This window comes from Cyprinus carpio, chromosome A14, assembly GCF_018340385.1.
Source record: "Cyprinus carpio isolate SPL01 chromosome A14, ASM1834038v1, whole genome shotgun sequence".
Classification (NCBI taxonomy): domain Eukaryota; kingdom Metazoa; phylum Chordata; class Actinopteri; order Cypriniformes; family Cyprinidae; genus Cyprinus; species Cyprinus carpio.
The window spans coordinates 2755422-2774139 of record NC_056585.1 but is presented as its reverse complement, the minus strand read 5'-3'; the positions used below and the strand labels follow the sequence as shown (position 1 = coordinate 2774139).

The following is an 18718-nucleotide window of genomic DNA, read 5'->3' as shown; positions in this document are numbered from 1 at the left end:
TTGAAAATCACACCCTTCAAACACACACTCAACAGTCTCATTACTTTTACAAGGAGTCCAAATGCAGTAAAGGAATATTTCCTCTCTCTGTTGGAAACCCTCGTGTCCTACACCACCAGGTATGTAAAGGATAGGACAATCTCAGGTCTTTGTGTCTGACTTTCCACATGGCATCGAGTAGGACAATTTGGAATGCAAACTACTCCAAGTTTTGAAAGAACATGGACATTCCAAAGCTAATGGGCATGGTAATGCAGATGACTATGGCTGAAGGTTCCATGATGATAAGAGTCTATAATGTTTCAAAAATGTCACTTCTTGTAGGTAGGTGGCCACTGCATCTTTTGCATAGCCAACTCTTATTTTACCTGTGGCTACAGTAAATTAGAGACGGAAATGAAAGGCAAAGTAATTATGATCTTAGGGGTAAACTTTGCAGTTACAACATAGTTGAGGCACACCATTGTTCACAAATGTTAAGGATGAATGACTACAGGGATGAAACCCCTCAGGTTCATGCCAAGACTATTACCCCACTGAAATAATTTAAAGCAATATGTAACTTTCTGTAATAAAATGTCTACAAAATACAGTAATGTACACAACAGTTTGAGTTGTGTACTTACATTATTCCAAGTGTTTTTAACAAGATCAAATTTGAAAGAAATCTGTCATGTTATTTAGTGTAATGGTGTATTACATTTTGTTCACTCAAACTAGTTCATTAATACAGTGTGCCCTACGTGCAGGTGTCAGTGTTGTGGTTTGTTCGCACGCCGCCACATTTAAGCGACTTTTTCTCCAATTTAATTTATATGATACACTTTAAAGCCTGGTAAGCTTTTTAGTTGTAGAGTATATTTAACATAGATTAAGGATTTAAGTCATCACACGTCGGATCTTAAATTATCAAAAAGTTTGAGTAAATGTTAGTTGGCAACTGACAGCTTACCAAACTGCCTCAGAGATGACTGACTCGATTTTAAATAAGAAACTGCTGTTTTGGGGATGTTAATCTTAGGTTTGTTTGTGGGAGGCCAGGAATACAGAAATGTGATCATCTGCTTCTATTGGTGTGTGGTCCATAAAAAGACAGAAATAGTACTGGATGGAGCCCACATACACTATTTTTTTTGCAATTTTAAACCTATCAGATTTGCACTACCTTGAAAGATAGTTTTAGCTGAATGTGTAGCGATCTTGAAGTTTTTTTTACCTCGGGATGTGAAGTCTTGAAGACCCATAACAACAGCGCTTGGGTATCTAACAGACCCGAAAATTCAATAAGATTAAAATCAGTGTGTAAATGCACTTATTTTAAGTATAGGTTAAAATAGTTTTGAAAGCTCGTTGTTTCAACCAAAAATCTGTCTTGACTATGACTATAGCGCATAAAAAAAAAAAAAAAACCTGGATCAAATCCTCTAAAATGCATCTAAGAATTCGAAGACACTAAACAATACATCTCTACACGTCAAATATGTGCAGCTGTATTACCCCATGGACAACACCCCCAAACAACCAAAGAGTTAATCGTACAACATGGGCCTGGGAAAACGCCATTACTTTGCCCTTATTAGCCATTCACAGCACAGAACTATTTTTTGCCTGAAGGCTGTCGGCAATTGTGTCTGAACCTCGGTATTCGATCGCCTATTATCCCCGAAAATGTGTAATCCGGGAGCGATCTAAAATATAACAAAATGGCCAGCTGAGCAATCATATTAATTACCTACTTATCTGCGTTCTTCGTTAAAACACGTCCAATGCTCTAACTGTTTACCGTGTTATCGATTACAGTGGCGATGATGCTAGTAACAGGTGAGCCTGGAGGGTGCTAACACAATCACATTACGCACTACATCATCTCTTCTGATTGACCCACATACTACTTCCCAAAGAACCGAACCCCTCAGGTGTTATTAATATAAGCAATTAGAATACGTGCTGTAGATCACACGTCCTACTAGGGTGTTTATAGTAAGAAAAAAAGCATGGCTTTATTTGTGTCTGGGATGTGAATGGTTAACTTTGAGTGTTTACTCTTTACTTTAATGCTGACAGACAGAATTGTTAATAAACCAGTCTGATAAAATCAACTTTTCTACACAGACTGACAGAAGCTACCAAAGCCAGTCTGTTCAGTGATGGAGGAGAGACATTTTGAGGGTGTTTTCTGAAGAGATCTGAGTGTTGAACCATATCCCTCTATCTGACAGCGAAGCTCTGACGTCCAGGATAACATGACTGCTGATTCAGAACTACCGCCCGCGTCTGTTTACGAGCGTTTACCTCACATGCCAGAGCACAAGAAGAGAAAGAACACTTATTCTTCGAAGAATAAGCATTTGTAGCTCTTTAAAATCAGATCACATTCTCAGACCACGCGTGATGTAATTGAGATGCAATCTGGGAAACGCCTCTGCTCATAAAACAACAATGCATTTCATAGAAGCGTGTGCTTTAGGAGTGCAGGGCCTCTGCATTCACGTTCTGATGGAAAGAAACATCTTTAAGTCATTATTAGTGGCTCATATTTAGTTAGCTGACAGGAAGTTCAGCTGAGGTGACTGAGCCACACAATGCTGAGAGAGAGAGAAAGATTCATGGGAAACGGAAATACAGAAATGAACTGAAAGTAAATGTTGAAGAACTAGGGAAATTTGTAGAATTGTAAGGAAGCAAGAATTTCAACTGGAGTGTTTTGTTGGTGGCTGTCTGAAAACATTGAATAGTATATATATGAAAACACAAAAGTTTGGTGTTGTTTTTTTATGTCTTTGTAAGAAGTGTCTTCTCAAAAAGGCTACATTTATTTGATTAAAAGTACAGTAAAGATAGTAATATTGTAATGTTGGATGGATTAGTAGATGAATTGATGGATGGAGAGATAGATTGCTAAATGGAAGAATGGGTGATAGATAGATAGATAGATAGATAGATAGATAGATAGATAGATAGATAGATAGATAGATAGACAGACAGACAGACAGACAGACAGACAGACAGACAGACAGATAGACAGCGCTGGATGCTGTATGTTTGTTTGTTTATGGCAGATCGTCTGCTGACTCACATTCGCGTGAGTTTGATTTGTTTTCTTAGAAATGCGTCGTCTTGCAGTTTCAGGAAGTAACCATTATAACGACAGGAAGTCAGGGTTTACCCTATGACTCTTACTCCTGTGTTTTGCAGTCACGTTATGTCATGAAGGAGATCAGGGTGTGCAGATTTAACAAATACAGATCTATAAAATGTGAAGCTGCAGCATTTGCTGAGTTTCAGGCATTGTGATTGGATGAGGAGAAACCAACAGAAACTGCTTCAGCCAATCACAGGCTGTTCTACCTCACCGACAGGCAGTTTTGCATTCAAACTGAAATGATGTAATGCACTATAGTGGGTTTTGATGAGCACATGTGCAGCTGAAACATTAAGAAAGTGCCTTTATCTATAACCTGACTCAGTTTGTGTCTCTGAATAAAATTGAGCTCTGGTTTCTCCATATTCTTACTAAATCAGACTGTATGAGCCATAAAAGCCTGATGTATCACAAATACTCAAAAACACACATGCTCTGTCTAAAGTAAAGTAAACGGTTCTATTTTGAAAATTAGATATACTATTATGCAGTTATGTCATATGCGAGGCTTTACAAGTTTCAGGGCTGAATATCCTTACTAATATAGTGAAATATCATGACCAGTTCAAAAGGCTCATAAATGATCCAGATCAGTGGTTCTCAGTCTTTTTTACTCCATTTTGTCCACAACAATATTTGATTTGATGGTAGGTTTACAGATCAGGTTAGGAGACATATAACCTTTTAACCTCTAAATTATATTTTATGTCTCTTAACCTGATCTGTAAACCTATCATCAAATCAAATATTGTCATGGACAAATTGGAGTAAAAAAGTGGAAGTCTATGAGGTGAGCTTACTATTGTAGTGTCTAAGGTAGGTGTGCGCGTGTGTGCGCGTGTGTGCGTGTGTGTGTGCATGGTCAGTGGAATGTCCTCTGTTCAGGCTGAATGGATTAAATCAGGCTGCCAAAGTTGCCGTGTGTGTGAATGGTATTTAAATAGGTCGTGAGTCACTGGATTAGATTATGTGGTTCAGACGGTGCACAGGTGTGTGTGTGTGTGTGTGTGTGTGCTGGTATATATGGTTTATGAGGACACAAATGTGTATAATGACATGGTTACTACAACATTTCCTGTGTCCACATGAAATAAAAGGCTTAAAAAAACATACAAAACCGAATGTATTTAATGAAAAAAAAAAAAAAATGGCAGTAGTTTTCTGTAAGGGATAGGTTTAGGTGTAGGGTTGGTTTAGGGTGATAGAAAATACTGTTAGTATAGTATAAAAACCCTTACGCCTGTGGAGAGTCCCCATAAACCACAAATCCAAGTGTGTGTGTGTGAGATAGATTATTTTGTGGGTGTGCTGAGGTGTGTGTGTGTGGTTCAGTAATTAGTCAATCATGCATTTTGACAATGAAAGTCCTGTTCCGTTCATAAAGGCACATGTGAATATCTGAAGTGAAGCAGCAACACGTGAGATGTTTGTGTGTTTGTGGCAGTTTGGTATGTGTGAGTGTGTTTTCTTGTTTATTGCTTATTATCTCCTTTGACAACTCTGTAATGATGGTTTACTGGCTACAAAATCGGCCACATAATTAGCTAATTAAGACACAGCCTCCTTTTAAATAAAGTACATAATTGTTTTATTATTCTTTAATTAATCTGTAGTTATCATAAATATACAGTATTTATATAGCTATTAAAATATTTGTACGTCTCTGTGGCAGCAGTGAAATTCCCTTTGACCTGCAATCTCTCATTAACAGACAGATTAATCTCTCTCTCTCTCTCTCTCTCTCTCTCTCTCTCTCTCTCTTCTCCCCCTCCCTCTCTCTCTCTCTCTCTCACTCACTCACTCACTCTCTCACACACACACACACACACACCACCCCACTGACAGGTGTATAAGGTGGAGTGTGTGAAAGTCTGTGATTCACTCTGGTGTTTGTTTGGTTGTTTGGTGTGTCTGAAGAGTTGAATTTGTGAATGTGAACAAAACTCTGATTAATGAAGCCTGGTTTGTGAATTTGTGGTGTTTTGCTTTGTGATGTTTGCACACACACACACTGTTTGAATGGCATTGTTTTTGTGTTTTTATGTTTGAGTTTTATCTGTATTGGTGTGTCTGTATTGGTTGGAAAAAACATGGATGATAATTAAGCGTCGGTGCTGATGAAGCTACTTTTAAACTGCAGCTTCTCATAAATTGAAGTAGTTACATTAGAAGCTATTATGGCTGCGTGATCAATCAGAAAAAATAATAATAATAAAAACACACAAAATGAGTGCAAATTTGGGTCACTTTGGCGTACATTTGGGAAAGGAACGAGTGCCAAATGTTCCCAAACTTGAAATGAGAAGTGCTTATCAACAAAAGATAAACTTAAAGGGCTCCCTGCAGTTTTCATCCAAATAAAAGTCATTAAAAAAAATTAAGGCATGAATATTAGTATTGTACTTTTACAGTTGTACTGTAAAATATAATTATTATTTTTCTTAAATACTCAATTTTTCTTTTGCAATGAAACATTAAGATAGTTATTAATTCTAATTTTTATTATGTGTAATAATAATAATAATGATAATATATTACTGTATTATTATTATTATTATTATTGTATGTAATAATAATAATGATTTTTAATTGATATAGTTATAAAAATGTTGAATAAAGAAGGGGATATTTTGAAAATTATTATTACTATTGTATGTAATAATAATAACAATGTTGACTTGATGTTTTTCAAAGAATAGGCATGGGCCAGTATGAGATTTTGACAGTATGATAACCTTAAGCAAAAATATCACTGTTTCATGGTAGTTTTGTTAAAGCGGTGTAATGTTTTGTTTTTTTTATGTGGCGGGTAGACATAGGTAACCGTTGTTGTAGAGAGTGTGTGTGTGATATCGACTCTGTTTTGTGTGTATAAGTTTTTCTATATTTTTGTATGAGGGGGTGTGCGCTATTTGATCAAACAGAAGTAAACAGCTACGCTGCGTTTTTATTTTTGGAATTTTATTTTATGTTTCTGTGTCCGTTTGCATTTCATATCCCCTCAGCATTTGTTGGTATACCCGTCGTCGCCTTCTGTTTATTTTTCGCGTCAAGAGTTGTGTTTTTTTTTTTTTGTTATTTTACAAAGTAAATATCAGATAAAAAGTAGTCCCAAAAACAGAAATATCTGATCATCGTCCATATCGCTGTTTACATTACACTTGCTTTACCAAGCCAACAACTGACACATTTGTATTACATTCCAAAGAGCTCCGTTATCAGCACCACAGTGGAACATTAAACCGTATCCTTGTAATCTCATAATGTATGATGGTCACAGACTCTGATTTTTCAGCTTCAAACTATGATTCCATCCAGTCTGAGGATATAAAACGCGTTTGATATTTTCAGCCGATTTTAGAATGCATATTGTTTTCATTTGTCACGTGTCTCCTAGCAACAAGATGCACATTTCTGCATGAGTTTGTTGTGATCAGATGTAGGGCTGCAACAAATGATTATTTTGATAATCAATTAATCTAACAATTATTAGACCGATTAATCGACTAATCATTGATTATTTAACTGATTAATCATTAGACATTTATTGATTATTCAGCTTTTGCAATTAGTTAAATTATACATATTCTAACAAATAAATTAAGGTAATTACTCCCGCTTTTGAAAGTCATATTATGTAATTACAATAATACAGTTAATTTATACAAATATATTTTGCACACGAAATAAAATGAGAGAGAAGCTCTCTTATTCGCCATTAAATCAGCTATATGAGAAAGAAGCTGAATGACAAATCATTCTGCCTATTAACATCTCTTATTGTAAGTCATATGTACAAGAAACAAAATAAAGGTAAGTAATAGGAAGTTTTATTTTTGGCTAAACATTTTATTCACAACATAATCTCTCTTAAAATACCTTATAGGGTTATGATATTCAAAACAGTCCTAAGCTAGATCAAACCAAACTAAAACGTTAATGAAATCTTTTTTTCCCACTAATAAATAGATTGTATCGTTAGCTAGCTCCAGACTGGAGAGCTGCTTTATCACAGAAAATCAAGTTATAATTCTAACTGAAAGCGACACTATATCCGTTAAGGAAAACAATCCCAACAAACTGATTTGTTGACTTGGATGCTGTTTGATTGCCTCAGCTCAGATCATTTATATGCACTATAGTTTGAAATAGAAACAGTGATGTATTGTTTTATCATAAAAATTATATATTTTGCCAGAAGAAAATTATTATTATATAGACCAGCTGAAATATTGTCATGCTACTCATAAAGCTAGTCAGTTTAACTCAAGTGTGGTGTGAACAGCAACATTTTTCAGCTGTGAATGTGAACAAACACTGGGTTTGTGTGTGCTTCTGCGACATTGTGCAACGTCTGATGCACTGAAAGCATATTTCTGTCCCCAACTGTCATTCAAATGAGTGCGTACACACACACACACACACACACACACACACACACACACACACACACACACACACACACACACAGACTTGATCATGTGTTGCGGTTTGCTTTTGCAGAAGCTCGAGAAACGCCCTGAGTCAATATTGTGGGAGAAACATTTAAAAGTTAGACATTAGGGCCTTGTAATGTGGATTGGGATTGTTTGAGGGATGCTTTTGTTTTCATTACCGGTCTCTAGCATGAGCTCTTTCCCACACATCATTATATGGTCATTATTTAATTATACGCCTCTGATATCACTTCCTTTTCCTGTCAAAGTCAACAGAGGGAATTTAGACTCATTTTCACCCTTATCAAACTGATCACACACTGATGTTCTGCTTTTATTTTTAGCCTAGCTAATGTTCATGACCCCTTTGAAACAGGATTATTATAGTTAACGAAAACAAAAAAAACATTAATTCAATGCTTGGACAAAACATGATGAAAAACCTTGTTATACTCTAACAACTAATGATAATAATAAAAAAAAATAAAAATAAAAAAAAAACTTTATTAGTAATAAAAATTATAAATGTATCATTTTTTAATAATATTTTATTTTGATGATAATGATACATATACATTAATAATGTCATTATATAATATAAATGTATCATTATTTTTATTAAAATGAAAAAAAAAATCTAAAATTAAAATGGATTTTAAAATTTTTTTTTTTTTTTTTAAATAGTTATTTTCAGTCAATTCAAAGAAAAAAAAAAGTTTTAAAAGTTTTTATTTCAGTTAACTCTAATAATCCCGTGTTGTTTCTGCATGGAAATGAAAGTTCAGTTCTGTGTTGTTGTATCTGTATAATTTTTCATTATTGTTTGTTTCTTGAGTGATAAACCCCTCCCCCAAAAAACAGTCCCATTGCTATGGGATGCACAGCCTTCATGCAGTTTTATGATTGTCCTGGTAACCTCATTAACCACCTCCCAAACAGGGTTGCTGGGTTACGCTGGGCATCGAGGGGTGACAGGAATTGTTGTTCATTTAGTTTTGAAGGAATCGGTTTGTGCTGTTGTCTAAACGAAAGGTCTTGAATGAGGTCCTGTCATCAGAAGCTCCTCGCCGAGGGTCAGTCCATTGTGTGTGTGTAGCAGCAGGTGCTTATTCACGCGTGTCATCCAGCCAAGCGTTATCACAGAAAGCATGTTACTGCGAGCAGAGGAAGCAGACTAATTAAACTTAAAGGACTTCCTGTTGACATGTGGAGTCACTCACACTGTTAGGCTACTGTACAGTTGTTCTGAAGGTGTCAGTCACTCTTGTTTTTCTCTTTAGTGTTGTGTGTTTTGTCATCGTTCTCTTCATTCATTAGTTTGTTTTATGTCAGGATGCTGACTGATTGACTGCTTGATGATGGAGAACTGTAAGGATAAATCTGACTCGTCAAGGTCATATTTCTACACAGAAAAAAAAGAGAAAAATAAATTATATTTTGTATAAAGAAATTTATGACCTATTAACTGTTTTTTTTTTTTTTTTTTTTTTTGTGCCTATCTTCTTGACAATTAAATACATTTCACCCTGAAACTCATTATTGTAATCTAAAATGGATGCATTATGCAAGTTTGAAGTTTTTTTAATCATTTTGGTAGTAATTATTAGTTTAAGTGTATTTTTGTCAAATAAATGCAGCCTTGGAGAGCATGAGAGAAATCTTACTGGCACCAATCTTCATTTTCTCCATACAGTTAAATATTATTTAATGCTTTTGTTTGTTTGTTTTATATGGCAGTGTAGAGCATCATGGTCTTTTTTCTGACATTCACTGTATTAGTGAGTTTATATTAAGATCAGTAACATCAGACTATCACTTATACTCATGGACAAATTCAACTTTCTGACTTATTAAATTATATTATCCTGCTGTTTTGTTCCCTATATAGACGGAAACAATGCTCAACTTGTGTGTGTGTGTGTGTGTGTGTTGTGTGTGCTCTTAATGCAGTTTTGCATGTGTGTCTTTCTTTGTGACACTTCCTGTGAGCACTTTGTGCAGGAAGTGGCTTGTCATACTTTAACGGGCGTGTCTGGTGGGGCCCGAATTATGACATAATTTGAACACACACACTCACACACACACACACACACACACACACACACACACACACACACACACTCACACACATCCCCCAAGCTTCAGTCAGCAAACTGAAATTTTGTCTCCATGGAAACCAAGCAAACATACACACACACACACAGAGACACACATGAAAAATGCTCATATCTTGTCTATTTTTAGAAGGAAGGAGAAATGCAGGTACTTTCAGACACACACACCCCGTCATCCACGTGTGTGTGTTTGGGTGACTTATTAACATTAATCTGATGTGTGAGGTCATTAAGATGTTTCACCACTGATGTGTTCAGCCTCTTCTCTGCTTTTAATCAACTTCATGAGGTGCATCCTGGGATGTTTTTGATAGAGGTCGACCGATATAGTTTTTTTGACAGCTGATGCAGATATCTTAGAGAGCAGGGTGGCCGATATAAAGCCCACACACACACACACACACACACACACACACACACACATCCACCCATCAGCTCACGTCACCCACACACACACACACACACACACATATATATATATAAGCCGATATATAATTTCATTAATATTATATATTTTTATTTAATTAATATTTAAGGAATTTGAAATTAATTTAAAATTAATTTAAAAATGTGTAAACTAAAAATAGGCTACTTTAGAAGACAACTTATTGATTCTGTAATCCTATTACGGTATTTTTCGCAAATAAATAAATATTTTAGAATTATGTTAATAAAAAGGAAGTAAATACTGTAACCAACTGGGCACTAAGTAATCTTGGAAGTTTGTGTGCATTGGTAATCATATTTTTGACCACTACTTTTTAAGTGTTATTGAAGGAGGAATCTGCTACACCTCCAAAGTCATTTTTTCAATAAATTATCAGTTTTGTAAAGACATTACAATGTAGATATATAGCATATTTTTTTTATTTATTTATGTATAATATAAATCATATATGAATATATATATACCATACACACACACACACACACAAACATGTATATATTTAAGGAATATATTATAATATATACTATCTATAGCATATATACTATATAATATATATATATAAATATATAGTATTATATATATACACACATACATAAGATATATATATATATATATATATACATATACATATATATATATATATATATATCATATACATAGACATAATATATATACATATAATTACAATACATATATGTATGTTATGTATGTATATATATAATATACATATATAATATATATATAATATATATATATATATATATATATAATATTATTATTTATTTATTTATTTATTTATCATGCCAATAAAGCTAATAGAATTGATATTTTGAAATTTTTTTTTTTTATTTTTTTTTTATCTCTCTGTGGCAATATGAAGTTCTGATGTACAGATACCTGTGACAAAGTTATCCGCATATCTGTGGCACAGGAGATGTGATCTCTGCTGGTTTTGTTTTGTGAGGTCAAAGGTCGTGTCTCTTACCACATTCCATCCTGTCACTCACAGATTCTGAAGTAACATTTGGAGAATCTGCATTGTTTTGTTTGGGCTGTAAGATATTCTGGGAGGAAGTGATGCGCTGACGTGTGTTTCCTGAGCTGCACTGCCCTCGTGTGGCGGGATTATGCTTGTGCAACATTGATTAATTTCAGATTATCATCACACAGTAATTTACATTAGAGCTGCTTGATTAATAAACCCGGAACGTTGATATGTCTGGTTGCAATTATAAAATGGCATTATAAATTATAAAATTTATAAAATACAAATAAAAAAAATATATATTATCTATATATTATCATATATAATTAGATTATATCTATATATATCATCACTTCGGTTTTCTGTCAAAATAAATTTCAATGTTTAAGAAAAAATATATGATCTCTGTGGTTTTTGGTTTTGTGAGGTCAAAGGTCGTGTCCTCTTATCACCTTTATAGTTTATGTTGGATTATGGATATAATATAGGGGGATGAATAGAGTTGGGGTTATAAGGATAGGATATTTATATGAGAGATTCTGATTACAGATGTTGGAGAACTCTATTAATTTTTTATATTTATGTATTTTTTATATGATTATTATATTGGATTTCTGATTTAATTAGATTATCATATTCTGAGGGTGTATATTAAGGAAGTGTATTATATTTTAGTTATTTATATTTTCTTAGGTGATGATGTTGTAAAAAGGAAAGTAAATACTGTAACCAACTGTGCACTAAGTTATCTTGTAAGATTGTTTGCATGGGTAATGATATTTTGTCGACCATACTTTTTAAGTGTTTATTAAGGGTGATAATTGCTACCCTCCCAAAGTCATGATTTTTTCAATAAATGTATCAGTTTTGTAAAGACATTACAATAGATATATAGCGAGCATCTTGATTTTATGTAGTTTAGATATTATATATATATTATCATATAGCGATATATATATACATGACACACACACACACACAAACAGGTTGTAGTATTTAATGGGAAGATGTATCTATATATAGGATATATAGATATGAGTCTGTTATATAGATTATATCTATATTTATATATATATATAGTATTGATATTATATATACACAACATATATGGATATATTTATATATGATATCGGTTTAGATGATATATTATACCCATATATATATATATATCTATTTCATATACATATACATACATATATATACCTACTACATATACATACATTATTGATGTATACTATATGTATAGTATATAATCATATATATATATATATATATATATATATTATATATATATAAATATATATATATATATATAAATATTATTATTTATTTATTTATTTATCATGCCAATAAAGCATAATAGAATTGATATTTTGAAATTTTTGATTATTTGTATTTTTTTTTTTTTATCTCTCTGTGGCGATTATGAAGTTCTGATGTACAGATACCTGTGACAAAGTTATCCGCATATCTGTGGCACAGGAGATGATGGATCTCTGCTGGTTTTGTTTTGTGAGGTCAAAGGGTCGTGGTCTCTTATCACATTCCATCCTGTCACTCACAGATTTCTGAAGTAACATTTGGAGAATCTTCATTGTTTTGTTTGGGCTGTAAGATATTCTGGGAGGAAGTGATGCGCTGGATGTGTGTTTTCCTGAGCTGCACTGCCCTCGTGTGGCGGGATTATGCTTGTGCAACATTGATTAATTTCAGATTATCATCACACAGTAATTTACATTAGAGCTGCTTGATTAATAAACCCGGACACGTGATATGTCTTGTTGCAATTATAAAATGGCATTATAAATTATAAAATTTATAAAATAAAAATATGTATATATATATATATATATACATACTTCGGTTTTCTGTCAAAATAAAATTTCAATGTTTAAGAAAAAATATATAATTTTTCTTAAATCTTCTTAAATATTTTGTTCTTTAAATACTTAAAATATAATGTATAGTATTTGTATATAATATATAGTATAATTTTTTTAATGATATAAGATAATAAATATTACTATTACTACTATATTGTTTTGTTTTATTTAGATATGGCTTGGTGTGGTAATCAGATCACAAAGGCTGTGATTTAATTTAATAAATATACTGCAATTTTGGTTAACAAAAAAAATAAAATAATGCTCAGTGTTTTAAATGTGTAACATTTGGAAATTAAGAAATTAAGAAAGCCATAAATATTAGCTTTGTAATTTGTAAAAGTTGTAATGTAAAATAAAATATTATTATTTATGTATTTTATGTCATACTGTTTTTTTTGTCAATATAAAACTACAGTAATACAATCATAAATATTAATTTTGTCATTTCAAAGTTATTATTTTATTATTAATAAAATAATTTCTTATACTCCATTTTTATTTTAGTAATGTTATAGTATAGTATTTGTCAATAATGTATAAATATCAATGTCATAAATATTAATAATGATGTAATGTTGCCTTTATTTTTGTAGTAAATGTAATAGTTTTAAAATAATATGGCCATATTAATATATAATCACAAAATTTTTGACAAATTGTGCTGACTTGCAAACAAGCACAGAAAGCTTTTATTATTATTATTATTATTACTATTTGATTATTATTATTATTATTATCATTATTATTATCACATTTTAAATCACAATCTTTTTTTCTCCATTTTTTTTTCAGAGATTTTTTTTCCTCTCTTTTTAACAGCAGCAGTTTCTAGTGTTTAGAAAATGTGAAATGAAAATGTCTTTGATTATTTATATTATAAAAAAGTTAGATTATTATTATTTTTTTTTTTTCTGTCTTAAACTCTATACTACCAAAATCATATTGTATAGTTTTGAAATTCTGATAGCTTCTGATTAGTTTCTGGCCCATGATGCCTTTCCCGTCCTCTTTCTATTGGGTTCTTTCCCAGCTGTTTTCTCTCTCTCTGACAGTTTGGTTGTCTTTCTCTGTATTAAGGGTTGATTTTTCTCTTTCCTGCTCCTGTACAGACTCTCAAACGGCTGATTCCTGATGAGGTAGGTGCACACGCATGTGTTGTGTGTGTTTTAGCACTCTTCCCCCGTCTCTCTGTCCCCTCACCTCCATGTAACGCCACTGACAACATCACCGGCCACTGTCCCCATGACCTTCAACCTTTCACCCCTCACCGTGTGTCTGTAGCGCACACTTTTCCTGGCGTCCGCCGTCGCCCGTCTGATCACAGCTGACCTCAGATCAGTGTTTCTGTGTCCCGTGCTGCTGACTGCAGAAACTGATCTGACGTCAGCGTTCAGTGACACTCTCTCTCACACACACACACACACACACACACACACACACACACACACTCACTCCTGTCACCGCGAGAGGAAGCCTGTGACGTCACTCATGCATGGATCACACTCACGTTTGTGTTTGAAGAGTTTTCATGAAACCAAATGGCTATGAATTCATATTTGTGTCAGCAGGATCATGAAATGAAGTACATCTACACAAGAATTAGTAAAATAAGAGAACAGCTGCTAAGAATATAAATATTGAGCAGAATATAGTTTCAAATATTTTTTTTTACAGATGAAATAATATGAGGATTCATTAATTAACTTATTAACTTGCTTTATTTACGAACTATATTTCTTTTCTTGCAATTTCTTTACTAATTTACTTTTTAAACTTCAATTACTTATTTATTTTAGTTACTGAATTACTTTTTTTTTTCAGTAAAAGTTTTTCTTTGCCCAAAATTGATTATTTAGATTAATTTAATTTATTAAATATATATATGTGTGTGTGTGTGTGTGTGTGTGTGTGTGTGTGTGTTGTGATATATATATATATATATATATGTATATATATTATAAATTTTTTCATAATAATATATATCATATATATATATATATATATATATATATATATATATATATATATATAGTTTTAGAATTTTTTTATATCTATTATATATATATATTATATATATATATATATAGATATATATATATATATATATATATTATATAAGAGTTTTTTTTTATCTATTAATTTATTTTAGGAATGAATACATTTTTTTAATATGATTAAACAAAATATTTATGATACATTGTTGTTTATAAAAAATATATTTGAATACAATTTACAGATGTAAATAGTGTTTACATTTAGAAAATTATTAAAATGGTGGAGGATAATGTAATATAATTTTTACTTGGTTGCAGTCCATTTTTGTCAATCAATCAAAAGTTTTTTTTTTTTTTTTTTTTTTTTTTTTTTAAATTGAAAACAGTGCCATGTCTCGTCTCGACTTGAAAAGATTCCTTAGAAGAGCCGGATTACAGGATTGATCTGGAATTTCCTTAGATGCCTTTGTTCTTGTTGATTGACAGACTTGATGAGATAAAAATATAAAGATAATTAAATCTGAGATGATATCAGTTTACTGTTCCCAGCAAAGCATGTTCTGTCAATTAAACTCTGTTTCTCTGTCCAGAATGAAATACTAGCGTACTATTCCCTGCACATTGCGTTCTGGGATTTAGTGAGTTCTGGTTATATTATGCATCTTTGCCAGTAGGACATTTGAGCCTATGCATATTAAAAATTCACAAACTGTGCATGTAGGATGTTAGTATATCATTCTGAACATGCAGTGATTAACAAGATGCAGAGTGTGAAATCTTCCTGTGTGTTTTTGCTGTGGCCTGTCTGAGCTTTGACCTTTGACTTTTGACCCTGTGTCAGCTGGAGCGCTTCACCAGCATGCGGACGAAGAAGGAGAAGGAGAAGGGAGCCACGATGGGAAACAGACACTCATTAGCCACCCAGTATGAAGTGCCGTCCCAGAGCGCCTCGCTGAACGAGCTGTCGGACGAGTCTGTGCTGGAGCTGTTTGAGCAGATGCTGGTGAGTGTGTGTGTGTGTGTGTGTTTGTGTTTGGACCTGCTCAACCATATTTTGGGAACAAACTTGTACCCATAAGTGAGCTAAACCTGACAAGATCTCCATGAACCTTATTTTGGGCCCATTCCCATTTGTAAAATCACTAAGGAAAGACTTTGTAGTATTGTAAAAATGCAGAAAGTTTTCTGTTAGGATTATGGTTTGGATTAGAGTTAGGTTATAATATTTAATAATATTTAATTTCTGACACGTTTAAGTGTGTGCATGTTTTTCTGCCTGGTTTAAAATATACCTAACAGTTATTGGGGGTCAACACTTTTTGGCGTATCATAAAAATATCATACAAATATATATTCATGAAACAGAAAAATAAAAATAAAGTGTAATATGAATTAAAAACAATTAATTATTTCATGCTGACAATAAATTCATTTAAATATATATACATTATACGTTCATAACATTCATGATAAGCACACATACTTTGGGGATATAAAAAAAAATGAAATGAAAGGAATAATATGAATTGAATATTATTATTTTTAATTATATATTTTTGATGTTGTTTTTAGTGTATGGGTTTTAATTATATATTTTTGCATGTGTATGTGTGCAGGTGGATATGAACCTGAATGAGGAGAAGCAGCAGCCGCTGAGGAAGAAGGATATCATCATCAAGAGAGAGATGGTGTCTCAGTACCTGCACACCTCCAATGCTGTAAGAACACTGTCCAGCCTTTTAGTTTCGTTTCAATTGTTTATTTCATAATTAAGTGATTTATGTGTATATCATCTTGTAATAAGTTATGCCCATCTACTGCTGTAAACACACACACTCTTTCAGTCGTGGCTTTGAATTTGAATCCATCAGTGAATCTCAAAGGTGATGAAGATGATCAGGTGCTCTTCCTGTGGCGGTTTCACGCTCTTCCTGTCACACACACAGGATGTGGTTCAGATTTCTCTACAGATGTCAGAGAGGACACTGCTGCATCATAATCTGCTCTCTTAGCGCTGACATTTCATTCTATTGCCACAGGACTAGTTTGAAATAGTTTTACTAGGATCATTTTTAATTAATTAATTATTATTATTTATTTATTTTTTTACTTGTCAAATACTTGACTCTCAGTCAGACCAATACAGATAAAATAATATCAGGACACATTTATTTAAATTCCTTTTTTTTTTTTTCTTTAATTTTGTTTGCCTAATTTCAGATGCAATAAACAGTTATTTGCATGAACGCTGTTTCGCAGATCTTTTAATTTATTAAATAACATTATTGTTTTTATTATTTTTATATTTAAGCATAAAAGCACATTTACAGTAATACATTTATAATGGAGGTCTGTTGGGCAAGATGTTCTGGAGTACTTAGATGCAGAAATATGATATTGATCAGTGTAAATTTGTGATGAACAGTAAAGTGTCTAATTGTACTATACTTTTGTTTTTGTTTTTTAAAGACATTTTACTTTTATTTAAAGGGACAGTTAAACATTACAGATGTTGCTAAAAATTTCTGTTTCATATACATGCTGTTCTTTTGAACTTTCAGCCCTGAAAAAAATTATCCACAAAAATATGAAGCAGCACAACTGTTTTCAGCATTGATAATAATAATTGAAATGTTTCTTGAGCATCAGTATATTAGAATGATTTCTGAAGGATCATGTGACACTGAAAACTGGAGTAATGATGCTGAAATTTCAGCTTTTATCACAGGAATAAATTACATTTTACAATACATTTGCATAGAAAACAGTTATTTTAAATTGTAATAATATTTCACAATATTACTGTTTTACTGTATTTTTGATCAAATAAATGCAGCTTTAGGGAGTAGAAGAGACTTCTTTTGAAAGCATTACAAACCTTACTAACTCCAAAGTTTCGAATGGTAGTGTATATAAAAGATAAGCAGTCAAAAAAAAAAAAAAAAAAAATCGTATATATATTCCGAGTTTTTTTCTGCTAAAAAAAAAAAAGAGCAAAAACAAGCGAAAAGTACTGCTTGCCATGTAAAGGTTTAATCAGCAGTATTAATGTGAGGCTTTGTGGCGTAATTACAGTTGAGTGACCTGATCATATCGTAAACTCCTTTGTCCCTCTGTGTGTTTAGGGTAAGAGTCAGAAGGAGAGCTCCAAGTCAGCATTGATGTATATCCAGGAACTGAAGACCGATCTGAGAGACACACAGTTACTGAGCTGCCTGGAGTCACTGCGTGTGTCATTGAACAACAACCCCGTCAGGTACACACACACACACACACTTACACTTGCATTGAAGCGTTTCTATGTGTCTAATATCAGCTGATCATTGTATGTGTGTTTCAGTTGGGTCCAGACGTTTGGAGCCGAGGGTTTGGCTTTGCTTCTGACGTTCCTCAGGAAACTCCAAGATGAGAGAGAAGAACCTTTGTATGACATAAATACAGTAACAGCAACACACACACGTTCATGTTCTAGATCTTACTTTATATAAGAGAGATTCTTTGGTTGCACTTTATTTTACAGTACGTGTACTTACATGTACTTATAGTGTACTTACAGTGTATTTATCTAAGAAAGTTCTGGTAATACAAGGTAACTACATGGGTTAGGGTTAGGTTTAGGGGTAGGTTCTGGGTTAGTACCTAGGTATTAGATAGTTATTGTAATTACTATAATAAGTACATAGTATGTACATGAGGAACAGGACTGTAAAATA

At 32.8% G+C, this 18718-nt stretch overlaps 1 protein-coding gene across 1 annotated transcript in view; it reads left to right on the top strand.

Annotated features, from left to right (window-relative positions):
- Positions 1-14002: 14002 nt before the first annotated feature.
- LOC109065888 (protein diaphanous homolog 1) overlaps positions 14003-18718 on the top strand; it is a 77915-nt gene continuing 73199 nt past the window's right edge. The window contains 6 exon segments of the mRNA XM_042769650.1: positions 14003-14029; positions 14121-14147; positions 15847-16008; positions 16622-16723; positions 18131-18261; positions 18346-18429. Of these exon segments, the coding sequence (XP_042625584.1) occupies positions 14003-14029; positions 14121-14147; positions 15847-16008; positions 16622-16723; positions 18131-18261; positions 18346-18429 (533 nt within the window).